Source organism: Trematomus bernacchii, unplaced genomic scaffold (assembly GCF_902827165.1).
Source record: "Trematomus bernacchii unplaced genomic scaffold, fTreBer1.1, whole genome shotgun sequence".
NCBI classification, from domain to species: domain Eukaryota; kingdom Metazoa; phylum Chordata; class Actinopteri; order Perciformes; family Nototheniidae; genus Trematomus; species Trematomus bernacchii.
In genome coordinates this window covers 10698518-10726180 of record NW_022987313.1, presented here as the reverse complement: position 1 = coordinate 10726180, position 27663 = coordinate 10698518, and the positions used below count along the sequence as shown (strand labels likewise).

Below are 27663 nucleotides of genomic sequence, written 5' to 3'. Positions count from 1 at the left end.
AGGTTTGAAATGAAATGAACTCTGAAATGCCATATACCTGAGGCTTAAGAAAAGCTGAAACTAAAAATTGCAACAATCAATATCAGAAAAAAAAGAAGCTCATCAGTCCATTTGACGATTTGATCCGTCCATAAATCTTTATTCTTTCCATTATAAATGATTTATTACAATACAGTGTCTGAAACCAGTTAGAAATATATTATAGTTCAATACAGAAATATCCCACTGTTGAGCATTAACTGAGAAAGGGCAAAGCCTCCATTATCAGTAACTAAAAGCAGCAGAAAATATATTGCTTTGCAGGTCTGCTCATTGGTTCTGTGACATCTCACCGTCACCCACAAAGAGCTTTTAATCATAAAAAAGGACACGTGGGATTTTAGAGAACACATATTTGGACATGATTAAGCGATACAAACAAACTTGATTTTAAATGATGTTTTTAAAAACAGGTTTAACACAAATTCTGTCTGTGGAGACCCTCCTCTGAATATGAAAACGGGAAACAAATAACTTAAGATAATTAATACTTTTTAACAAATATAATTGCTGTGGAAACCGTTTTGGAGAAAATATAGAACAGAACTCTGTAGAACAGATCCATCAATGCTGGATATGTTGAATGTACAAAATCATGCTATATTTACAGATGAGCGCCCAAAAGTCCCATTGTTACATCTAAAACTGATTCAGCAGGACATACGTGGCAGAATCGATGTGTGACACTAGAGGGCGGTATATTCCCATCTCGTGCAACGGAAAGCTCAGAAGCACCTCTGGCAAAAGAAAATATGCTGTATTCATTCTTGGTAAAATGCAAACTTGAGAAAATGAAGACCCACACCATTAACGTTAAAGTCGGAGGATTTCCTTTAAAATCCAGAACTTTTACAAATGCAATCCTTGAGATAAGCATCTCATCCATCCAAATCCAGTGTCTTGCTTCTCAAACAAAGACCTTGCAGCAGATTCAGTGTTATTGGTAAGTCCTTCCCAGGTCTCCTTCAGTCTTTACAATCATGTGGATGGCGTCTCTCCTCCTTCAACAGTACCTGCTGTCCCATTCGTTTTCTCCGTAGCATCTGAGGTTGGACAAGAAAAATAGTCAGTTTAATGAAATGCAGAAAAGTTGCATCATAAAATAAAAAACGGATTTAAACATTATCATAAACCTATATGAGCTGCTTGAGCTGCTTTAGCTGTTACGTATAGAGGCATTTATTACAAAAGTGAAACCAGGTCAAAACAAACTGTGTATCTTCTTAAATTAGCTGAATTTATTAAAATGATCGCTGACCTGGAATACATTTTGAGAGTATTAAGGTCGAAATGATATGAATGTGGGAAGCATGGTGTATAGCATTTTAGCATGCTGACGTTAGCATCTATCTCATTAGATTGCTGTTCAGAAGTAAAGCGTTTCAGAGACTGTATAGACTTTGAGACTTGTTTATCATTTCCAGTCCAACTCCCAATATTTTGTATTGAATAATCTCTCTTACCCTTGACACCGTCTTGCAGTGCTTCCTGTCCTGCAGTTTGCTCCGTCCCTTCACTGTCCTCAATCTCTTTCCCCTTCGTTTTTGGTTTCCTTGCAACGGGTGGTGGCACCTTAACTTCCTTCTTGACCCACTTCGCTTCGCCTGCCACCTTCTGTACGGTGGCCATGTCCTCCGGTGCCGGCTTGGTCTCGATCACCACCCTCTTGTTGCTCTTGGAGAAGATAAAGCTTGCTGTGCTGCAGGGGGACTTTTGGGGGTCTTTTGGCGACGTTGGGGAGTTCAAACTGAGGCGGGATGCGGGGCCGGTTTTTGATCTGGCCGCTGTCCTCAGGCGGATGGCCTCCTGCAGGTTCATGGAAGGAGAGGCCGTCATGGCAGGTGGAGACCTTTTCGCTGGGGTTGGGGAGGCAGGCAGTACCAAAACAGAATGGGTCTCTGGCAGAGCTAGTTGTTCAGTGTCTGTGGCAGGGGGGGAGGCAGGGGGTGAAGATGTGGTTGGTGGTGAATATGTGGTTGGTGGTGAGAGGATTATCAGAGACCTTCTGATGGGCTTCTGAGGAGCCTCACCACTGGCAGATGAGGGGGGGGGCAGGGTTGCTGGGCTGCTGCTTCCTCATGGTAACCTCCACCGCTGCTGGCTCCTTAGGAGGCTCAGGGCTGCTGCTGACTGACCGCAGCTTGACCATCTCCAGAAGGGAGGGGCTGACAATGAGGGAGGGTCCCTCCTGTGCAGCGGGGGCAGAGGTCGGCTCCGGGGTTTGGTTCTCTGTGCTTACAGGACTAGGCTGCTCCTTAATGCTGGCAAGGCCCTGCAAAGGTAAAGGTGGAGCTAAAGGAATGTTTACAGGTGGAGAAGGAGCAGGTTCTTCTGCCTTTTCTGGTGTGATAGAGACTTCTGGGGAAGGGGAGGGCTCCTGGGTCGCTGGACCATGGGTGTTCAGGGGTACAACCTGAGGGTGGAGGAGAAGCTGTATAGGAGGCGGAGGGGGAATACTCTGAGGGGGAGTGAGAGTACTGTGATATGAAACTGAGATAGTTTCAGATTCAACCACGGAGCTTTCTCCGGGCAGATCAAGTTCTTTCACTGGTGGATTTGGCTGTGACGGTAGGGAAGGTGGAGGAGGAATACTTAGTGGTGGAGTAAAGCTCTTAACAGGTGTGGCCTCCTCAGAAGATTGACAGGCCTTCTCTTGAGCAGATGGAGGAGACACTTCTTCAGTGGACAGACAGGATATGTCTTCAGGACCTGGTGGAGCGGAGACCTCGATAACTGGTGGAGGAGATACCACCGTCACCAGTGTGCTGGAGACCTCATTGACGTGAGCAGGGGGGGCCTCCTTTGGTTCCAAAGGAGTAACCTTCACAAGGGGCGGAGGAGTAATTTCTTTGAGTGGTGTAGAAGAGACCTCCTTAGGTGGTGACGGAGGGGACGTTTCTTTAGGTGGTGATGGAGGAGAAACACCATTAGGCGATGGTTGATGAGACATTTCTTTAGGCGGTGTTGGAGGGGATGTCTTTTTAGGTGATGGTGGAGGAGAAACCTTCTTAGGTGGTGGTGGAGAAGAGACCTCTTTAGGTGGTGGTGGAGAAGAGACCTCTTTAGGTGGTGGTGGAGAAGAGACCTCTTTAGGTGGTGGTGGAGAAGAGACCTCTTTAGGTGGTGGCGGAGGAACAACCTGCTTAGGTTGTGTCTGAGGGGAAGTTTCTTTAGGTGGTGGTGGAGAAGAAACCTCTTTAGGTGGTGGCGGAGGAGAAACATGCTTAGGTGGTGTTGGAGGGGAAGTTTCTTTAGGTGGTGGTGGAGAAGAAACCTCTTTAGGTGGTGGCGGAGGAGAAACATGCTTAGGTGGTGTTGGAGGGGAAGTTTCTTTGGGTGGTGGCGGAGGAGGAATATCCTTAGATTTGGGCGGAGGGGAAGTTACTTTAGGTGGTGGTGGAGTGACTTGTTTAGGTAGCAGTGGAGAAGAGACCTTTTTGATTGTAGCGGGGGACACTACATTAACTGGTGGAGGGGGAGCCGTGTATGGTGGGGGAGGTGGGATATTCAGGGGTGGAGGTCCCTGGTGTGTGCTTGGGTTCTGTGGGTCAGAGTCTGTGATCACCACTGATATAACGGACGTAGTTGTACACGTGGAGCCACCACCAGAAGAGGAGTTCTCCTGTGGCACCTGAACAGGTAACACGAACCCCACCTCACCGAACATGGGGGGAGGCGGAAGAGGGAAGTCAACATCATCAGGCCCATTGAGGCCCACTTTTGCCATTGGTGGAGGCGGTGGGGGCCAGGAGGCCTCGGGGGACACAACGACTGATGGGGTTGGGGGTTGGGGAGGGTGGTGCGCCGGAGGAGGAGAGGGAGATGGAGTAATGCGTGTTAATGAAATGGTGGTTAAGGTATCCATGTGAGTCTTTACATCTGTGTCTTGTGTGGATGCCGGTTTGACCTCTTCTTCTCTCACTACTGATAGCCTTCCTTCGCGCTTCTCTACGGCCTTCACTAACATGCTGTTTACTATGTCACTTGCTCTCACTTTCTCCTCTTTTTCTGTCTCTTTCCCATTTCCTTTCGAATCAACGTTCTGCTCAGCCAGTCTGTCGAGGTTCTCTTTGTGAACCTCTGCACTCAAAATCCCACTTTCTTGACCTTTCTTTGTTTCCAGAACACGGAGGGCTCCGCTAATGGACTCCACTGTTACATTCAGATTCTTTGCAGATGCAGAAGGAGACTGCCTCTGTGGTCTCCTGTCCTTTGGATTTCTCTTTATGATGGCGTAAAGGTTATCAGGCGCCGGGGGTCCCAGCAGCAGCTCAAATGAGCGCTTGCTGTGAGCCCACACCTCTGGAGGAGGCGGTGGAGGTGCGTGGATTTTAGGTGGCGGAGGGATGTTGAAGAGTTCCCTCAAGGCCCTTACAGAAGGGCCGCCAGTTTCAACTGTGGTGACAGGTTTGAGTTCCTCACGGAGAGGAGGTGGCGTTGAACCAGACCCAGGAAATAACCGTTGAAACTTTGCGAAGATGCCTCTCTTGTGCCTCGGAGATGGGCTGTGGGACTCTTTGGAAACCTGTGTGGATGTGCCTTCTTGGCTGGAGTAGCCACTGGATGGAGAGACTATTCTACTAAGTGTATTCTCCGGATCCTTCTTCTCTTCTGAAGAGTCTTTCGCTCTTTCGGCTTCCTCTGATTTTCGGGCCTCCACCTGAGATCTGATGGGGCTAAATGACACAGAGCCTGTAGAGTCCTCCAGTGAACTGGTGTCAGCGGTATATCCAGGGCTGGAGGGCGAAGTATCCAATTTATTTTGTTCATCTTCCTCACCTGAAGCTGAGGTGTTATTTAGAGAGGATTCCCTTGAGTTGACCCTAACTTCTGCCAGATCCCTGGACCGCCGCTTCATCTTATTGTGGAGGGAAAAGGTGCGGCTCGGAGGAGGAGGAGCCCTCTTGGGCTTCATGACGGAGAGGCTACGTGAAAACGGCGCCTCCTTCTTAACCTCGTCTCCTTTAACAATGAGCTTGCCATTGGAGTTGCAATTTGAAGCCCTGCTGATGGAGGAGTGAACACTGATTTTGTCCTCTTTAGCATCTCCATCCTGGGACCTCTTCTGTCTAGGGGTGCTGCTGCTGGAGATGGTGGAGGAGTCCGATACCAAGGTGTCTGAGGACTCAGAGTTGCTCCAACAAGAGCTGTCGGACATATTGTGAGGGTAGTTGCGGGAGACAGAGGTGATGTTGGAGGCTCTGGAGGAAGAGGTTCTGGAGGAAGAGGCTCTGGAGGAAGCCCTGGAGGAGGCCGGGCTGGACATCACCAGGCTGCTCTTGCTGACGGTGCGCACGCTGTTGCGACTCCGTCCACGGCTGATTTCCACCACATCGATGGAGGGTGGCAACACAGCATTTGGAATGATTTTGGACATGTAGGGTGCCTGGGGGGACATGGACATGACGGGGCTGGGCAGCTCCGGCTGGAGGCTGTTAGAAGTGGTCATACCGGGAACGGCCATGGAGTGAGGCCTCTGCCCATCTGACAGCTCGGGGCCCAGGTGATTCAGCAGGGCCAGGTCATCCCTATGACCAGCATTGGGGGCACCGAGCCGCTCGAGATGGTGTTTGTGGAGGGGATGGATGAGGCTCATGTCCTGAAGGCTAGCACCAGCTCTGGTTTGTGACTGAGGCCTATAGGCTGTCGGGCTGTCGTCAGATTCACCATTATAAAGATGCTCCTCATCTAACCTCTGAGTCAGTGACCAACCCACTCTGTCCAGACCTGATGAGAGAAGACAAGTTCATAGTTATTATTTAGGAAATGAACGCACAGAGAAACAATCTATCATCTATTTTTTCAAGATAGAAGACAGTAACACAGGCTTATTCAATTGGCTGTATCCATGAATACAATTTCAAACCTAAAGAATAAATACATCTGGGAAAATTCCATTTGTTTGCGGACACTCCAGCCAAAGTTTTCTCCCACATTTTAAAATTAAAACACAGACTATTTGTGAGGAGCATAACTCTTCTCATCTTATGTTTTGAAGAGAATATGTGTATGGAGCGTATCTATAACAGAAATGCACTATAAACACAAACTAGGAAAAAGAAAGAAGGTGTTGGTTAAAAAGGACAGAAAGAGGTGAGGTGGGTCAAAAGTGGCCGTCTAAACAATATAAATGTATAGCCCTGCAGTAACATAACCACCTTTGATATCATTTTAAATGCAGCACATACAATTGAAAAAGAAATGTATAGATGCATGTATTTTGTAAGTTATGATTAGCTGCATACCCAGTTCTCTCTGAACATGCTGTGGGATTCCCCCGACAGTCTTCCTGTGTTTTCTCCTCGACTTGGTCTTTTCTGACTTTTTCCCATGATTCAAGGGCCTGAATGTTGACCCTGGGCAGACAGAGGCAAGAGAGAAACATTAGAAAAACATCATGATGAAACAACCTGCAATCTCACCAATGACATGTTTTATCTGTAAATGTATATGTGTGCATCATCATATGTTGTATAAAATATGTACTTTCAAGTAGGTAGTAATAGCATTTTACGGTTGTGGTTAAGTTACCTTGCCTGGTGAGACCAGAGCGGGAGGACCTCGTGGACACAGATGATTGTACAGAGACGACAGAAGATGAGTCAGCAATAGTGCTGTCTGTCATAAACCCTTCCCCATCCGTTTGGACAGTCATGTTCGACTGGCAAAAAGGAGAGACAATCTTTTGTTAAAAAAAATCTGTACATTGTGTTTTGGGTAATTGTGAGTAAAAAAAGGCAATTCTAGGTAAGATGTGTCACTTACAATTGTGCTCATGTTGTCCTGGAACTCCATTCCATTATTGGTTTCTGCACAAGAGAGAAATATTATATTAGCAATTAAAATTCTAAGCAGTGTTAATATCCTGTGGTGCACACCCTCTTGAGCAATATGCAAACAGTTGGCACACCTCTAATTGACTGCACATGTGTATGACTAAGTCACTAGAGCGCTTTGTACCTTCCTGCTGCATCATTTTCAGTCCCTCCAGGGCCTCAGTGTGGAGGTTCTCCAAGTACTCGGGCCTGCTGGCCTCGATGAAGACATTCTCCTGTAACAGCGGGGGGGCCGGGGTCTTGTCATTGTCATCTCGCTTTTGGACAGCTTGAGGAAGAGAGAGAGAGGAGAGAGGGGATCAGCCTGGATCAACTAAAAGCTGTGTGTTACTGTTACAGTAGATAAAGGGGGCCATATGGCCAGGGTGAGGTCCTTCAGGTGTCTGCCAGAAACATTTAAGTACAGTCGATTGTTTGACGGTTAATTACACGAGAATGTGCGATTAAAAAGGCTGAACTTCCTAATCCTCACGCAGGATTAAACTCCAGTGCAGTACAGTGACTTTTAGGAAAGGATTATCATATTAAAAATCTATCCGGCACCAGGTAGGAAAATCATATTTGCAGGTTTAACTGCTCTCGAGAAGACAGTAATTAGCCTTAATATACAGCCTTAATTGATAAAACAATGGTTACATCATTTTAGGGATATTGCTCTAAAAGGATTATTGTTAGCTGTTATTCCTAAAGTGCAGGTGTCCACTGTAGAGTGTTATATTGTGTTTTATATTGGTGACTTTATTGCAAGGAAATGGTAATATGTATAAAGTATGTTAAGAACTGTTTGTTTGTTTGTTTAATAATCCTTGTCTTTGGTATGTTGTCTACAACGATTTTCACGTCACAAAAATCCACCGTCAAGTAATATGCTCAGTATTGCAAATCTTCTTGGAGCCAAAGTATCATTACATTACACAATGTAAATTAAACTAAATAAATTACAGTCAAATCTTGTTCATGCAAAATGTACCAGTTCAACCTTTTGTTAACCAATTATAAGACACCTGAAATTCAGCATGTACCATGAGCACTATTGTGGCTTGTGAAGAATTCTGTGTTGATCACGGTCATGTTTGCATTATAAAAGGACTTCAAAGTCAGACACTTGAGAGAAACCAAGATAAAAATAAAAACCTGACGTTACAGTAGCTTAAGATTTGCTGACCAACAGGCATGCCTTTGAACTCTAGGATTTATGTGGTGCTCACACGCTCCCAGGACTCAGTCTGGGATCATTGGCCTAACAACCTGCTAAGACACTTTTATGTAATGGTCTCAGCTGCTCCACACTTAGCCACCCACTGTACTCTACTGTCCGCTCTGTCGTGTAAGACCATGCTGCAATTAGCTAGCCATGTGCTCACTGATCGTTTTACCACTGTCTGTTTTGTAACAGCATTAGAGTTGCTCCCAATAAGCAATTATCTATAAATATGTAAAATTCTAGTTACCTTATTCTATTTTAAAGCAAGTGTTAGTTGCAAGAGTGAGACTAGAAATCACAGCATATCAGAGTAGAAGAGATAACAAACTGACAGTAGTTTTTATGGTCCACAGTGATAGTAAATGACCACAATTAGATTACTTTACTGCCTCTATGGGAGCAAGTGGATCCAGCCAGTCTGGGTCATACTTGAAAAGCAGTTTCAACAATCAGGAAGGAAGCAATAAAGTCATAAACAAATCTAATGTTATCTGCTAAGTGTGGTGTTCGGACTCACCTTTCCTCCTGAAGAGAGTTGGTAAGCAGTAGTAATTCGTACGAGAGTTATTAGTCAGAAGCAGTACCATAGTTTCAAGTAAAGTGCTCCAAAAGTACGCTGAAACTAGGCCAACGTTGGGTTAAAGAAAGAGGAAGAAAAATATGATCTAGATCAAATCCGTCAGTTTGAAAAACATCCTGGTAAAATCACTCCTGATCACGGCAGGATGAGAGTCTCTCTTTTTGATCAAGTTGTTGTTTTCCTTTTAGGTCCATGCAGAGCGTTGAAGGCCTCTACAGCCAACAGACAATCAGAGCTCAGACTAATCCTCAGCAGCCTAATTCCTGCCAGCTCTCTCTACTAGGTCTCCCCCACTCGCTGCCCAGCATCCCACTGTTGCCCCCCATCCGTGGGCACGCTCGCCCCGGATTGGTCAGTCAGGGCACAGATCAAAATGAGATCATACATGTAAACATTGAAGGGAAGGGAAAGCTGTTGTCAGGGATTTTGGAGGTATAGAGCGTCACTTGAGCCCCAGTTTTGGAAATAAACAACACAACACTCCTTTGTTAGATTATACAACATTTTCACTGAAGTACTACGTTAACACCCCAAATGTGTATACTTCCTCACAATTTATTATGGGACATATAATTGTATTGTTTTTGCCACAAGGGGGAGTAAGCGAATTAAAAGATTCTATTTCTTTAAACAAGATTAAAAACATGTTTGGAAAGAGGGCTGCAGCATTGCCTCAGATTTGATAATGAAAGACCTAAATAACTCAGTTAATCTAGAGCTGCTGTATAAAGATGAATTTAAAGATCTGAGCATTTAACACCTTTTTAACCGGTTTTTAGGGCAAACTTGTGTTGACTATTTCTTCTGTTTGGAGCACTTCAAACTGCGGCTAAGGGGGTTTTGTCACTTCCTGGTGTGCGGAGCAGACATGACGAGGAATGTATGCCATCTGAACAAATGGAAAACATTCCCATGGCCGTGATGCTACCTAGTGACTCAAGACAAAAGCAGTTTACAAAAGAAAAGAAAAGAAATGAACCATATGTGTGTAAGCAGCCCATAGCAACGAGTGGAAAAAAAAGATCACCATTTCACCACTTAAGTGGAGGCTTCAACCTCTGGATGTAAACAGAAAGTTGATATGCATGTGTGGGGTGAAGTCAGTGTGGGACAACACTTATCTGGTTACCATGACAGCACACAGTCCGCCGGAGTGACGGGTGGGGCCGGCCACACGTTAACGAGGGGTCATGTTATCACTGGTTCTGTGGTCACATTGTTATTGTGTACAAATTAATCACTGACATATTAAAGATACCATCTGTCACTGAAGCCGGCGATATTGACAGGCTGGTTGTGATTATTTATGAACAGCAAACTGATGTTTACAGCGTGGATTTGGATAAACAGATTAATCCTATGGATTTGATATTGCGTGATCAGATCTAAGTTATCTGTTTCAGCCCCTCGTGAAAAACAACGTGTTGAAGAAATGCTCTTTGTGGGAATCATAATGAATTATCATTACATTTCTGACATGTAACTAATGGTGGAATTAAAGTAGAGCATTTTTAAATAGGCAAAGATCTGTTGGCAAATGTGAAAATATGTACTGTTTTGGCAGTAAACAGAGACAGAAGGGCTTCAGGAGACATGTTGCGTCACCTACTAACAAATTACAACCAGCGACACAGTCGGCGATGAAGTGTGTTTATGATACGCAACCATGGTAATATATTGTACAATTTAGCTATGAATACCAATTTCAAAATAATGAGCACTGATCTTTGAATTGATAAAGATTGAGAAAGTAAGACCATGAATAGTAAGGGTTTATTAACCCTTTTTTCTGTTTATTTAAAAAAGCAAGGCTTCAAAATTACAACATTTAACATTTACTAAACCTTTTTAGCACCTAGCCTACGATCAACAGTTTATCTATGGCCAACAGCCTGTTGTAAAAAGATCAGGACAAGTCTTAGTCTCTTTCAAAGTGTATTTATTAGTTAAAGTTCTTGATTACGTTTACGCAGAAAATCCTGAATCCTTAGGTCAAATGTAACTTTATTCGAGTTACAGATTCTGATATCAGCCTTGTTTTAAAATCCAGCCCCGGGTTACTTAAATTCCCAGAAAAAACACACTGACCACACTGTCCTAGGTGGCTACAGCTTTCTGTTAGATATTTCAATTTACTACAAAAGCAATGGACAACATATCACTTTTTGTGATGATCTCTGGTAGCGTCATGTGCTAAACGGCCATAATGACAGAAAGAAGGGGGAGTAGAAGGAAAGACACGTTGCACCGCTTCAGAATGTAGTTCAAATGTAAAGAGCAACAGATTTAGCACCACACACAGACATTAACACAGACGCTGACGTGATGGGACTCCGGCTTCATGGGAATCAAACAGATGCAAATACCCCACACACACACCTTACGTCCCTGTCCTAACTTGCCCCTCGCTCTTGTTTTGCCCCGCGAGGCAGACAGCCATGTTGCAGAGACGTTCTCTCCGGCTCCGAGGGTGCTGTCTGCCAGGTGCTTAAGCCTCCCTAATCAGCACCAATCCAACTGAACGCACTGTGATGACAGTAGGGAAGGGCTGGATGCTCACTCTTTCTCTAAAAGCAACAGTCTTGCTACCGGACACATCTTGATCAAAGTGTGTGTGTGCACTACTGACTATTTTCACGCTCTTGGTTTTTTTCAATGAATTAAATATCAACACCTCAGTTGAAAGAAAGGAACGACAACAATCCATGTAACAGATACACCTGCATCCTCAGGCACGCAGGGTTACACTCTATTTCACCGTCAGACTACACAATCTGTTAGCCAGCAGACCAGCATGCATCAGGTGTACCTCCAAGAATAAACCCAGGGTGCACACAGATGCATTTGATGGCAAATATTTATCAGGTGGCCACTTTTTTTTAGTACAGTCATCCTCCTTGGAATCCAAACTGATTTCTCCCATTATATTGCCATTTAAAGGTCAAAGGTGAGCAAATTACCAGTGCTAGCTTCATAGTGCTAAAGTGTATCTCAAAAATCCATAAGCAACACATCAAAATCCCATTAAAAACGGTGCAGGAGAATGTAAAATATTCAGGCCTGCTTGTGCCTGTTTAATGTAGGCATAGCGTTGCGTTGATACCAGACAATAAAACAGGTTTATTAGTAGAACAACTGTGAGACACAAATTACTGGGTGTATTTAAGGTCACATATTGAGGTAATTGATAAGTGTTAGTTAGTTACGATTAAAGAAAAAAATGTATTAGCTACTTTAGAGTATCACAAGCAACAAACTATTATCAAACTATACCAGCTATTTTTGAGCCATGCTAGCGGTGTTAGCCTATTGCTTGGTCCACCACTTTGGTCCAGACATTAATATCTCAACATCTATTGAACAAAATGCTTCGAAATATGGAAACTGACATTTATATTCCCCAGAGGATAAATCCTAGTGACTTTGGGCAACCCCTGATTTTCTTCTAGCACCACCAGCAAGTCAAACTTTGACTAAATGACCAAATATTGGCAAAACTGTTTGACGTGCTCATTAGCCTCAGCCATGTTTTTTGCTAATTAGCTAACTGCACAACAATAGTAAATGGTGACAATGGTAAACACTAGCTGCTATAGCTTAGCATGTTGATATCAGACAAGGCATGTGAGAATGCTAACTTTGCAGCAGTTCTTAATGTATAAAAAACATTGAAAATACATACAGCATTACAGAGCTGCATGCATGGCTGTAAAGGGCCAACCCAGTCTCACGGCATTTCGTGTTATTAGTCACGAAATTAATTTAATCTATTGATTCGTGTTCACCAACACGATTTTCACCTTTTTTTCGTGTCACACAGAACGATTTTAAATACAATGTATTTCTATTGGTAGTATGTTTCGTGCCTGCAACACGTCTTTTTGTCCGGTCGGGTCTTGGAAGACCAGAAGCTGTGTGGTTCATAAAAACATGTTCTTACTCAATATCTTACCCTAAGCCTAACCCTATCCCTTTTATTTTAAATTGTATAATGTCTGAGTTTTTTTGCCGTCAGTGAGGAAAATAAATGGCTCAGAGCCTCAGAATACTGAAATCTGTATTTTATGTCATCTTTTTTTCCTTCTAATTTGTTATTATTTGGTGCAGGCACGAAACATACTACCAATATAAATACATTGCTTCTAAAATCGTTCTGTGTCAGAATACTTAAATCTGTATTTTTTCAATGTCTTTTTCCTTCTAATTTGTTATTATTTACATTGCTTTTAAAATCGTTCTGTGTGACACGAAAAAAATGGCGAAATCGTGTTGGTGAACACGAATCAATAGATTAATTTCGTGACTATAACACGAAATGCCGTGAGACTGTGTTTGCAACCGCTATAAACTGTGAAAGTCCCTCTTTTACATATGAGCAGGCTTATCACAGTTCCAGTCAGCAAATATCTCCAGTGAGAACAGTGTGTTCTTGAAAAGGAAAACATGTATGACCAACACTGCTACACCACCAAAGTTATCTGCACCAACAGTGAATTTCTACCCTTCACATGTGCCCCATTGCTTAAACACTGCCTCATTTGACTACAAAAGCTATGACTGATGACTCACAAAAGTTTCCAAGCGCATATTTGTCAGTCTCTCTGTCAACTTGCCACAGTTGGTTGGCTAACATGTTTTCTTTCGTTACAATAGCCTAGCAGTCGGTGCAGAGCCATAGTAACATATCTGCACATCTTGACAATGAAACAATGTTATGCCTTCATAAATAATAACTGATGCTGTTGGCAGTGCCGTTTCCTTTGGTAACACTGACACCAAACACAGGATTGACAAAGAATAAAAGCAACTTGATGAAATGAAACTGGAGCACATTATTGAGTTGTGACCAGAGGGCAAACTGCCACTTTGTAAACTTCTCTTACCATTTGAGTGACCTAAATATGATCTCCTCTGACATTTGGGTGTGGTGACTTTTCACCTATTGCAATAAAATCCCCTTAAATCCCCAAAGAACCCTGTGATTGAAAACAAGCATTACTGCAGCTGTTTACTATACAGATAGTCAAGTCCTCGTGTAGAGAAATTCCCACAACGTCAGCATTGGCTCTATTCTCACGTAACACCTGAGCAGATGGATGCCCTTGTTGTGTCAGCTTAGTCTCAGATATTTTATATACAAAGGGAACTTAAAGTACAACATAAGTTAATTCTTATCCTCGCTCTAGTGTGACGTTTTTATTTAACAAAGCTCATGGCAGGATAACTAGTGCTTTTCATATAAAGTCCAAATAATATGTCTCAAAGGCATACACCTCCCTACTTGCTGTTTTCTCAGTCACACGCCAGCTTCCCTCAACCTGCTCTCCTGCCCTTCCTGTTATTGTGTCATCATCATAACACAGCTTCAATAACTACAATTACATGCATCTAGTGTTGTAAACAATATTAAAAGGTTCCACTCTTAAAAGTATTACATTATTTCAGCAAGTTGTGCTTTCTACAGTTACTGTTGTGTATACATTTACAATAATTGTGTGGGGATTTGTTTCCGATTCACTTGTCGTTCAAACACAAATATCAGTATATGATATTGACCACATTTTATTGACAGATTTATTTACAACATGTTTGCGGGAGCCGATGGTAATCCAGTTGGAGCAGGATTAAGAACAATATTCCCACAAAGGGCACTTCCCTGTTACTTCCTTGTTTGCACTTACTTCCCTAAATGGACAATGTAAAGCCATTTTTCCGTCAGTCTTTTACTTCTTCTACTTCCTGCCATGCCAAAGCTGAAAACTCTAGCTCTACTGATGTGTACCAATGCTGCACCATTTAACTATCATGGCTTTACACTGCATTAGAAACAGTCAGAAAATAAAGTAAAGCAACAGATACATGTAAGGCTTAATGTTCTTAAGTTAGTGTCTGTAACAAAATAATCAACAAACAAAGACGAATGAACTGGTTCATATGATCTGTCACCAACCACATACACAAAGCATTCCTTATTCTAACCTCCTAAAATAAATCTCTTAATGGAGCTCAGGAATGTGAGGAATCTCTAAAGGAGTGTTCGGAGTAAACAGGTGACCTTCTGCATGTACCGTGGCAGGACTGTATGACCTCATTAGTCTTTCCATCACCTTATTTCCATTTACCCAATCCAGTGGCATTCCTCTTCAAACCAACTCTAAAGCAAAGACAGGAGTTGACCGGCCAGAGTTGCCTCAGAGAAGCCGGCCGTTTACTTTGACACAGGATCGAGAAACTGACAGCCAACAGGGACATAAATCAATGTCACACAGGTAAGCCGATGAGGGTGTAGGGAATTAGACAAATGGAAGCAAATGATCTTGCGAGGACAGATCATCTCAGAGCTTTGGCTCAGGATGAAACCTTGTCCAGGTAATCAGAGAAGACAATGCACAGTTAATGGGTTTACGACTGAAAGGTCCCAGAGGCCGGAGTTTATCGCTCCAAAACCTGCTACTGCGCATTTCCCTCTTAGGTCAAACTCCATGTTTACAAGAACGATTCCCACAAGAGCAAAGGGTAAAGTAACCCCATACCGGTTTTGGATGCTCACCCTCAGGGAATCTAAAGCAAACACAATGAGAGGTTAAGTTGTCCGATGTGTTAACAGCAGGTTACTTTGTCAGGGATTTCTCATATCAGAACTAATTAAAGTTGGTCAACTTCCCAAAAACATATTATCCCAAAAAATTCCCATTTTGAGAGATCGATCCATTAAACAATTCAATTACCTTTAGTTAAAAGAGAGATGTGTAAATGCGACTTTAACACAGTAGTTTGGGTTACACGTAAGCATTGAGAGATGGAAAATATCTGAGTAAGTTGCATTCTGGTAAAAAATAAATGAGGTTGATAAACGTCAGCATTCCTTGCTTTGTATCGATGTGTAAAAATACATTTAGAAAAGTTTGTTCATATCGATGAATCTGCAGATACTGTATTTTCTAAATTAAATCATTTCAAAATTAACATAACATGGCGTGTTTCATTTGTTTTGTTAATGAAATAGAAAAGCTTGCTAGTTTGATATGAGTTTGATCATACTAGTCTCATTTGCACACCTCCATGTGATCCATGGTACCAGTGCCTCTGAACGAGGAGCAACAGAGGGAGAGGACGGGTCAGGAGAAACAGAACCCCTTGTTCCTTGCTCACTGTAAACGGTCCTGGCATGGATTTTAATTAACTGGCACTGGGCCTGCCATACCAGGCATTTAGTGGGCAGGAGGCCACACTGGCATCAATACAGATCATCATCAGGGGCTCAGCTGGAGGCATTCAATTTTCTTGGCAAGTGTGTTGCATTTGCAGCGTGTCCTGCTCCTGCAATAAACCTCCTCTGGATGCATTTTGGGAGTCGCTGAGCTCCTTCTTTAACCGGAGGAAGTGTCTGGTGAGGGGTTTGAATGCAGCACCAATGATCTGCATGCCACGCAAGACACATTGATTGATGAGGGCCCAACAGCAACATATGTTAATACCTGACACATGAGTCACGTTAAACAGTTGACATTTTCGGCTTTGTATTGATGTATTTCTGCAACCTTAAAGGTCCCATGTCATGGCCATTTCTACTGATCATAATTCCATTGTTGAGGTCTACTAAAATAGATTTATATTGTGCAATTTTCCAAACTCACATTGGTTTCTCATACAGCATCTCTGTAAAGTATGTGTATTCACCGGTATTCACTCTCTGTCCTAAACGGCTTGTTCGAGCTCCTGCCCCCCCTCCCTGTGAGCCCAGTGTGCTCTGATTGGTCGAGAAGCTGACAGGCTCGTTGCTGCTCGCACACACCCAGACACACACACTGTTGCGGCGGGCTGCTGCAGGAGCAGACAGGCTTGGCGATACAGCTAGAACAAGCTAAACTCATTCTGAGCACACACAAACGCTCACAGCCGAAGTAAAAACAATAAGTGTGGCTTAATATTGAGTAAGAAAAAGGTTTATAACGCTGTGAGCATGGGTCTGCAGAGAGCATTTCTCCGCGATCCCAACTTAGTAGTCTGAAAAACGTTTACCCATTTAAACAGTCGTGGTAGATACCTTGTTTGTTTTAAACATCATAAATACACAAACAACAATGAATACTTACAGGTTGTGTACCCGAATCTCCCGCTGGTCCAAACAAAGTAGGAATAGCATCGTTCTTCAGTGCCCTACGCTGTACACATCCGGCATGAATCGCTGAAAGGTTTGGGAAGCTTTGTTTCGTGAAAGGCTGGCAGAGGGTGTGGCCTCTGGGTACTGTGACGTGTGACACGTCACAGTACCCAGGAAGAAAATGAGAAATCTCCAACGAGGCGTTTTGGGGAGGTATTTTCTGTGTTAGAGTTTTACTCGCTACAGGGTGTACTTTGAGGGTTTTGACTCTGCAGACCGTTTACATGCATAAAAACCTTCATAACACACAAGGGGACGGGTAATAACCGGAAAAGCATGACATGGGACCTTTAAGGCTTTTACCTTAAGTCAATAGATTTAAAGAATATTCATTGCAGCTGCACTCACAACAATGATTAAAAGCTTCAGAAATCTACTTGTTTCAGTAATTCTTATAAAGGGAATATGTGGCAAAGTGAAGGAGAAGAATTTTATAGCCTCTACCCGTTGAGGGAGGTAGCCTCTAAGCTGACCTTGGCAGAGGAGAAATACCTTATCTGTCTTCACAGTTTACTTTCTCCTACAAAACTCTGAGCCTCACACTGCTTGTTTAACTAACCAAAAGTAGCACAATTAAGTCCAAAGATTGCATAACGCAGTCTACATACTGATGCTTCAGTCAATGCTGACGCTGTTGTCTATGCATTCACCACAACCACAGATGTGACTAAAAACGTGTTTATACATATTCATCTTTCCAGCATAACTACAAGGATGGAGAAGACGCAAAAAAAAAAAAAATCAGGTGGGGCCTCCTCGGTCTGTAAAGCAATTAGCAAAGACTGCACAAGCGCTGGCACAAAAACAACCTGAACACTGTGTGCCCTTTTTCTGTTTTTGCATAATTCTACTCAGTAGGACATGGTTTTGCTGGATGATGTTGTTGTGTCACGTCTGACAGCATCAAGGTTTGACTAATGAGAGTGTAAAACTAAAGAAAGTACTTACAGTGGGGGGGGGGGGGGGGGAACTGTTTTCACAGAAGAGAAAACAGGACTGGTTTAGTTTATTGTGCTGACATACGAGTGCAAATGTGCAAGCTCCAACAAGAACCCAAAGCTCTGTGAAAAGTGTGTTGCTGCAATATCCATGGGAGCGTGTGAATAATAGCTTTTTGTTTGTGTTCGCTTTGTGTGTTTGTCGGGTTTTACTTAGGTTGTTCACTGTGTAGGTGAACGTGTGTGGCGGCAAAAAGGTTCAAACTAAATAAACCGTCCACCTCCAAGTATGTCCGGTGTGGCCGCCAGAGTGCAACACTTAACCCTCCACATAACCTGAAGACCAGGTAAGTTAAGTGAAGGTATCACAGAACAGGACAGACAAAGCGAGCTGCAGGTCAGAAGGCAAGTGGATCAACACACATGCCTGGGAGCCAAGGAGCAGCATATTCAACTGGCCAAACTCCTCTATATAGAAATGTCTTTAAAAGTTTTATTAAGAGCTCCCCGTTAGCCAAATAGCAACAAATTACTTGGTAATAATGTGTTGTTAAAAGCAAGTATTCTTTAGATAAGATTGGCAAACGTTTTTTGGGACATTTCCTTCCTTGCAGGCACCTATTGGTTTATCTCATGTCAGTGCAAAATGTTAATCAGCTGGCATAGCTGTGAGAGAGGGAATTCAACACAGTTTAATAATTGTAGCTTGTTTTGTTTTTTGTTTGTGTATGTGTCAAGGTGCCAGAGACTCTATTGTGATGCATTCAAGGATGCCCGTGGCGCCAACCATATCTAAACAATTCCAATCTTGTGAAAATAAAATAAGTGGAGGACAGTAATCTATCAATATGTAATTAATGGCAACATCATTACATATTGGAAGTGGCTCTTACCATGATTGTTACCTTGATGATGAGCCTGTCTTCCTGACTTATGTCCTCCCTTGTGTCCACCCTGATGCCCAGCAGCAGGGTGCCCGTCCAAAGCCAAGTCAAGTGCAGGACCCAGACCCAAGCTATGCCCCTTAAAACCGGGATCCTTATTCTTCTTACCCTTCAGCCAGACCAGAGCCCGGCCCAGGGAGTGACTGCGCTTCTTCCGACCCCTTTTGCTGTGCTTCTCCTGGGCAAAAATATCAACCACATCCTGGGGAAGGAGTTCCCCGAACCCCAGCGAGTCACGGTTTGACATACCTCCTCACACTGGAGCTAAGCCCTGAAAAAAAAGAGAAAAAGGGAGAAAGGTCATTATCATCAAAACCCTACGTTTTCTTGCACAGGGGGAGAAAATAATAAAAAAGTATCACACTGGATGTCTTGATTGATTTCTAACGTGTGGCTCCCAGGGGTTTTAATAAATCCAGAATAAAAAGCTTAACTAAAAATGAAACTAAATCTTGAGTTACCAGATCAGTTGATAGCAGGTTATGAAAACCAACCTTGTTGTTCTGTTCAAGAAAATCAAAACAACTGATATTTTTGATTTAGCTGCTGCAAAGAAACCTATTTTAACTCAAGAAGCAACAAATTCAGTGCTTTTACAACAATTACGGTATCTGATTACTGTCTGCCAGGTATGATTGCATATCAAAAAAGTTGATTATACGCAAGCATTCCCGCAAATGATGTAGCGGCTTCCTCTAAACAACAGTACCAATGTTCAAAATTATGGATGATAGAGCACCTCTGCCAAACAGGTTTCGGTGTCAAGTCTTTTCATCTTGAAGAAAAGTCGCTTTTTTTAAATCAAGTTAAAATATGCTTTGGAAAATGCTCGTCATCGTCCAAATCTGATGAATCCAGTCATAAATAAATACAGCTTCCATAGTTTCGAAGTTGTTTTCTTTAGACAACTTATGTTTGTTTGAGTGTGTATCCATCTGTTTGTGTCCGTGGGCACTGCTCATTCAACTCATATACTGAGCCTATATAGACCCCCCCCCACCCCTCCACTGTCTCTAAACCAAACTTCACAGATCTGCAAAGAAAGCTCTGGCACCGCTCCCTTCATTCCATAACATGGAGTCATAATTCACAAAGCCGCACCCGTGAGGCTCCTGCACTTTTACACACAGGCACTACAGCAAACTAGGAAGAGCCAGCGAATAGAAAAATAAACATTCACCAATGTGCATCGAGTTGTTTTTAGCGAGCAGTGCCCATGTTACTTGTTATGTTTCATTGTGTTCCTTAATCTATATTCTGCGTAGCATGAGCTCATCGCCTCCTCCACCCCTTCACCTCGCTGAACTATTCTACTTGGAGGCAGCTTACTCTGGGCTTCTTCCAGCTGCTTGCTTTATTGGATACTTATCTCTAAAATCACAGGCTAAAAGCAGGAGCAAGCTCTTAAGATGACAGGAGTCGCAGCTTGTAAATAAGCACACAAAGGCCGGAGGAAAGTAGGAGAGGAGTCAGAGTGAGAGAATCGTGAATCCCTGTTTGATTTGATGTCAAGAAAGTACAGGGCTGAGAAACACAACCAAACATCTTTTACTTGATGTACTTAAATGCTCCTAACAAGACATGAAGCTAAACCACAGAAACCTATGTCATGTTCTCTGAGGTTTACAAATGTGACTTTTCCAAACTGCTTCTCATCATCAAAGACCGCTGTAATGCCGAGGGGTTAGACGTGATGAGGGGTTAAGGGGCTCTGGTTTGGATGCATTATTTTTAAAAGTGTCTTACATACTCAACATTGGTAATAAATTAAACTTTTTATCAGTCAAATCTTTCTTTATGAAGGCAATTTTGATTGCAGGACTGTTGTGTTGGACTCCTTTAGTTTGGTCAGGTGTAGCTACCTGATCAACTGGCAACTGAGTAACATTTCCAAGGCATAGGCCTATTGGTCCTTACTGTGTGCTTATAATGGAAAAGAATCTAAAGCCTTATGAGCTGTTCTTTAAGGCTGGACTAAGGCAAAGTGATGCTAAATGCTAATGTCAGCATTTCACAATACATTCCAATGCTAATATGCTAATGTTTAGCAGGTATTATCAAAGATGCTGTATAGATATTTAACTTTGATACATAAGATATTTAAGCAGTAGATAGTTAAGCAGTAGTGTTAAACTCCACGTGTCACGGATACAGAAAATGTACTCTCATTTTTTACTGTCCTGTTATAATGTGTAATTTTGGACGTTAGCATGCTAACATTTGCCAAATAGTAATATATAAAAAGCTGAAAGGTATTAGCTTTTCAGGAATTGGATCAGTAATCCGAATTATTAGACAAACTACCATTTTGAATGAGATTTTGTGTTAGAGGAAGAGTTACAAAGATGATTTGACTATTGATTAGACGCTGACAGAAAACTAATCCCCAACTGATTGGATAATCAGTTAATCGTTTAAGAAAACTTTTATGTAAAATTCTGGAAAACATGACATTACCTTGGACTTTAAGAAACTGGGATGGACTTTTTTTCTCTGACATATTGTCGCCAAAACAATCATAATTGGCAAAGTAAAGTTATATCTGGTTCTACTTTGTCTAGAGGAAGAGGTAGGCAGCCTCATATGGGAGGTTTAACATGGGGACTTGAAGCACTAGAATGCTTCTCTAAACTCTATACATATGTGGGTGTTTTTGAAGTCATTTGTTATCTTAATGTTGCCCAGCTGAACTTGTTATCCACTGCTGCACATCTGATAGAGTCTGCAGTGTGTTCGGAGCAGCAAGGAGAAGTAAGTTCTAGTGAAAGGCCAATAACAAGAAAGCATCCATCTTCTCCGAAGCAAAGTACCAGGCCTCTCCCTGCACTAAGCCCCGTGTTTCTCCTGCTCCAAATTACAGTCATTTGGGCATGACTAAGATCTGTGCATCTGTATTGGCTACAGTTGCCAATAATCAGACGCGTCTCTGGGGAGGAGAGGGGCCGCTTCATTCATTTATAGCCTACAGGCTGCTCCGAGTGCAACAACTCCTCGTATTACTTCAATCACAGAGGGACCAGAGTAGTGCTAAGAACTCTGGGACATGGCGGAGAAGGACCACCCAGCAGACTGTCTGCGCAGTCCGGTCACAAGGAGCTGACTCATGCCTCCATTGCTGTGGTTACACATAAAAACCTGCAATTTCAGCCTAACAAACAAATGTAATGAAGTGACGTACACGCTGTACTTCCAAATCATCACTGTTTGTTTGATGACGTCTTTTACATTTTTTCCCCCTTTTTTTTGAACTAATACTCTTTTACTAAAGGAAAATCCCTTGGGTTTATCAAGGTAAAAGGTACCAGTCACAATCCTCTCTGTTAGATTCAAAATCTTTCTTCACGGTAATGCTCAAACACTGACATCCGTATTACAGAGTTGCTTCATTGTCCAAGCAGTTATCTAGCCACAAACCCCAATTCATAAAAGCTGATACGCAAACTAAACGCACAAAAAATGATTTGTTATTCGAGGATTTGTAGCAAAAACATGGTAAAAACCTCCAACATCAATAACCACACTACACCACGTAAGAGTGTATCATATTACCGGAGAGATCATGATCAAGTCATATGCCTTAAGCTGATTGACAAACAAAAAGGTTGTATGTGCTCTCTTTCTCTCCATGTCTCTCTGTCTCTCTTCTCTCTCACACACTAAACCTAAGGTTGTGGTTTCCCAGCCCAGCCTCAGTCCTGCCGGAACAGGCATGTGTTCCAACATGCTGTTTACTTATCCTTTACAAAAGACACCAGGCTTCACATTGGACAGGAGATACCGCTCAAACACAGCAAACCTCAACGCAGTGTGTCAATACCTGCAGCACTGACTGATTATCTGACATTGACAGCAGTGTGTACACATCAGCATTTAGTAAACTGGAGCTGATAATAGTTGATACGCTGTCATCATGAAATAGACTGCGAGTATATCTGGAGGTATTGATTCTGTACTTGTCTTGGAGAAGAGCTCGAGGACATGAATTCCTGAGTGGGTCTTCTTTAAACGTATACACAGGAGGGTCAATAGACTTAAAGCGAAGCAAAGCAGTGACACCTGTCTTGCCTAAAGCAAAGAACAGTGGCAAAGATTACTGTGCAGATCCAGTCTCAAATCCATAGATATGCCAAAGATCACATGGGCTCTACTGTTCCTTCCTTTGACAAACTCTTGTTTAAAAAGAATGAGGGAAAGCCAGTTCTTGTAAGATGTTTAAAATCTACTTAAGCATGAACACACCGTCGACAGTTCTCAAAGTATGTTATTTAGATTTGTTGCGCACATTTAAAGTTAGTTGACCAATGGTTCCTTTGGTCTTAGTCAAACAGACTTTTTAAAATGCTGGATGACTTTCTCCAAAAATATAGAGAACATCTTTGGTAAACACAAGATTTAAAGTGGTGCTTTTGCATGTTCTTTTCATATGATTTGTAGTCAACTAAGACTTTTTTGTGCAAGGACAGACCTACTGACTATGATTGTGAACATTTTTCTGACACCCACTGCGTTGTTCAATGTGACAACCCCATGTGGTAAAGAATAATATTAAGATACAGATTTAAGTCAGACTGCAAAAAAAGAAAAAACAGTGACTCTAGCAAATATGAACAATGAGAATTTCACGGGCAGTGGCGGGGCAGGGTCTCCAGGAACTGTAACTCTTGTCTGCAGTGAGTCACACAGGGAAACTGACGGAGCAGACTTCAATGCCTCATGGGGATAAGGCAAGCCAAGAGGGAGTGGCGGTGATACAGGCAGCCACCTTTGTTTGAATTAGGACCAGCTCAGTTTAACCAGGAGGCCATTCACATCTACACTCGAGCTGCAGGGTTTCACATGGTATGATCCAGCCGTCAGAGAGCGAGGTTAAGGTCGGGCTGAATGTGGTTAGTCTCCCAAAGGTGGAAATAACAGATAACCATGGTTCAGATTCTCCTTTTGAAGGATGTTTTGGATCTGTTCCAGATTTCCTGCTGAAAATAACAAGTAAAGACTCAACAGTAACAGCCAGTTTGGAAAATAATAGTTTTTAAACAAGAATTAAAGTGACTTTGAAACTCAATTGTAAGTGTTGGGGGCAGTGCATAAACTAGTGTTACTGTGCGGCACCTGCAGCCATCAATGAGGGCGTTGGCTGTGCTCTGTAGGCATTATTACACAAAGAAGAGCAGACTTAAGCAACCGTGTCTGGGCTACAGCTCTGCACACTGAAATACACTGTGATGGATGGGAAACAAACTGGAAATACTCAACTCACTATCTTAAAGGAGTTTCGACATTTTGAAGAGCATTGGGGGAGTGATCATGCAACATGGAACAATTCCCATCTTAAAGGGAAGTAGAGAGGATTACAAGAATTAGAACTAATGAGCCCTAATACCTCATGAAAATGTCATTATAACTGCAGGGTTTTAGCGTAGCCTCAAGTTTCCTAAAGTTTGGTTCCATACCAGCGTATCAGCATAAACACGCATTGGTGGTGAAGGTCTTGGACAGGAACACAAGCCCTTACTGACATTATGTGGTCCCTTCGTTTGCTGCAAAACGGATACAGTTTCATAAAAAGACCATGTTGGTAATGACAGTGATCAAAATAAACAACGCAGTAAGACAATAATGACAGAAAATAAACCAAAAACTGTATGTAACTGAACTCACTGAGGTTATGGACACTGTGTGTGTGTGAGTTCATGTGTGTGTGTTAACGCAAGTTGCTGCTCTGCAGGGCCGCTGTAGCCGTGCAGCAGCTTGTCTGGTAAGAGCAGCAGATGCATTCCTGAGAGATTGATAATTGCCGACTGAGGAACTCTTCACTCCAAATCTGCTTTCACCCCCCTGCTCTACCTCCCTCGTTCTCCTGTCTCCCTTTCACCCCCCCCCCCCCCCCCCCTTCCCTCCCTGCCACACATCCCTCTTGCAGTACAGTGGCCTAGGAGACTGAGGGAGCCATGAAAGAAAAAAGGGTAATTGCTGGCGCATGAAAGTCATTTTGAGATAAGATTATAACATGGGGCTGTGTGCACTGGCCAAGATAATCGTTTACTGTGTATTTCCTCTTAGAGAGGAGCGACTAATAGACAGATTGCAGAGAAAATGTGTGCATCAAAGTATAAAATAAACTTTAAGACACAGTTTCCTGAGAGTTTTGGTTATTTTTCCAAAATGTATCAATTTAGGATTACAACTAACAATCATTAAATAATCAATCTGATAATATCTTTATTGATTAATGACTTTATTGAGGTCATAAAATATTGAAAGAGTGTCAGTTATAATTCCCCCATGTGTGTTTTATGTGTCATTTAGTCCAAAAACTGAGATTTGTGTCTGTTTTTTTGCATTCATCTATAAAAATCACATAAGTGACTAATTGATATGAAAACAATTGCTGATTCATTTCCTCTGAAGTAATCAATAGATCGACTAATCACTTCAGTGCCAATATTTGAGCTGCTGCTGATAAACTGTGGATGTCTACAATGCATAAGAAGTACACCTCCCTGGTAATTAATACAGATTTACAAACACATTTTACTGTTGCTTTTAGTAAATATGTATTATATATATATATATATATATATATATATATATATATATATATATATATATATATATATATATATATATATATATATATATATATATATATATATATATATATATATATATATATATATATATATAATACAATCTTGTAGGAATGTAAAGTAAAATGTGCTCAGTTTGTACAATGTCCCCATGATCTAAGTTTGTAGTCTTTTTCCCAAAGTACAGAACAATAAAGCAATATAACTTCTCTCTGGCACTATAAGACACAGTGGCAGAGCTGTTTAGTGTTTTGTTTGTTTTGCATCCAGGGGTTGCCAGGGGTCTGAGTCTGGACTGCAGCCTGTGTGGAGCCCTGATCTGACAGGTTAGTCAGGGGTGAAAAAAGAAAAAGTGTTAAGCAGCGCTGACCAGCCCGCAGCGAAGGCAAACACACCTGGACACTCTGGTTTAAAAAGACATCCTGGCATCTTGGTGTCACCGACAAAACAAAAACTCTGTAGCTGCTTAGAAATCCTTTTAATCTAGTTTCCTCAGTCTGACTGTCACGTGAGTGGACAGCATTCACACAAGAGTGTAGTGCGGGAATAAGAAGTCCAGAACTTATGTGAAGGGCAAAAGAAAACATCAGACAGAATATCAGAAATGAGCAGGCCTTCATGCCCTAATGCCCCCATCAGCTATTGATTTAATTTATCACAAGAGTTAATGAAGATTTACTCATCAGCTAATCCCTCTGATTAACAGGACCACTCATCAGGGAAATGTTTCCTCTCTCTGCAGACCTGCATGACACACACATCAACATTCACACACATAATCATGTGCTTTTGTCTATTACAACACCAATTGTTCCTCCTCTTGACCAACACTCTGCCCTTTCAACCACTGAGCTGCCACTAGGTGAACACAGTACAGAAGCCTACTTGGCACTATGTACCGTTTAAAGAAAGCACTTTCTGGTGACTTCCTTTTCCTGTTCCCTCCATCATCTTTCATCCCCGTCTCTACCTCAAACTTTTCTCTGACTCTCAGGTATCTCCCGGGCTCTGCTGTACCTCCAATGCTTACATAAACACACCTGTAATCTCCATGGGTACAAGCCCTGGCATGGCAGGCTGGCGGAGAAGGAGCACCGGTACGAGACACACCCTTTCTAAACAAATGGCTAAGTCTCAGCCTCACCTAGCAGAGGGTACAAGAGGTTAAAGTGAAGCCATGGAGATAGAAAAAACAACGTTAATCAACCATTGTTTGCTTGAAGTGCTGCAGAGTTTTTAGAAAAGTTTAGATTTGGAGCTCTTGGTCCAAAGTGCAGGGGAGGAGGTGGACAAACAGAGACGAGGAGACCCCCCCCTAATGCCATGTTATCTCTGTCAGGTTAATCAACAAGCAGTGGATCAATGGAAGAGCACAGACTGTCATTGACTGCCATAAATTTAAGTGTCAGAGCTCCATGCTGCAGTCAAACAGTCATTTGCTGCTGGATCAGTGAAGGGAAATAACACAATAGTGTGCATTGTCATAAACTGAGAGAAGCATACAGGTCTTAAATTACCTCTCACTGAGGATCCCTCAAGGCCAAGTTAAGCAAATCTCCCACACCTAGTTTTTCATGCATGCCTATACAAAACCTGGATCTCTTGCCATCCATTTCTACCTCACTTTGATTACACTGTAGAACTTTTGTTTTCACATGTTGGGGCTATTTTCTTTATTTAAAAGCCTCTTCTTAAATGTTTTACAAGGGTTAGGGTTTATTTGTTTTTTGCAAAAACTGTGGACAACTCACTGGACAACATGATGTAACAGCTTCACTTAAAAAAACATCCTCAAAGTTGATTCAGTCGAGCCTGGTGTTAATTCACTGCGATTTTGTAACTTGTTTTTAAAGCATTAAACTCTATTTGTTATATATTTACCACGTCACGCATAGTTTGGGATGCTTTATAAGAAGGAAGGAAAATACATAAATGCTACGAATGACTCCACTTTTAATTAAACAACAACAAAGTAAAAAACTGTTCCTACCTTGATGTACTTGTATGGTCCAGAAGGATTGATTCACCCTCTCTCCATTGGAAGCGTCTCCCTGCTGTCTCCAACTCTAAACTTTCACCGTCCGAAGGGAAACTTCAGGTGAACCATTTCCGTGAAAACGCACTTCAGGAAGCGACTGGAGTCTGGAAGTGTTTCTGCTGGCAGCTACAGGTCCGTGTGTTGCTGGGTGTCAGGCTGAAGTGACTTCTCCCGCTGTCAGTGCCGTGCGAGGACGCTCGGGTGAACCGCATAGAGGGAAGTGGAGAGAAGGTTCCAGGACCTGCAGCTCGCACCTGAAGGAGGCTGGGCGCCGCGGCCAGGTGAGCGCGAGGGGCTGCGGTCAGAGCCGCGAGGACATCTAGTGGCGAGACA

General features: G+C 42.5%; 1 protein-coding gene across 3 annotated transcripts; it reads right to left on the bottom strand.

The window, feature by feature from the left end:
* Positions 1-106: 106 nt before the first annotated feature.
* Positions 107-27594, bottom strand: LOC117485480 (uncharacterized protein KIAA1522 homolog). 3 transcript variants are annotated; one of them, XM_034134141.1, is made up of 8 exons: positions 27283-27594; positions 18667-18976; positions 7000-7143; positions 6805-6848; positions 6571-6700; positions 6285-6395; positions 1503-5766; positions 107-1082 (listed from the first exon to the last, which is right to left on the bottom strand). In XM_034134141.1, the coding sequence occupies exons 2-7, from the start codon at positions 18950-18952 to the stop codon at positions 2066-2068; spliced, it is 4416 nt and encodes a 1471-aa protein (XP_033990032.1). In that variant the 5' UTR covers positions 18953-18976; positions 27283-27594; the 3' UTR covers positions 107-1082; positions 1503-2065. The 3 variants fall into 3 exon arrangements, with proteins under 3 accessions (XP_033990032.1, XP_033989961.1, XP_033990102.1); XM_034134070.1 differs by having other exon boundaries at positions 18655-18976; positions 27283-27593; XM_034134211.1 differs by having other exon boundaries at positions 18814-18976; positions 27283-27593.
* Between the last annotated feature and the right edge of the window lie 69 nt (positions 27595-27663).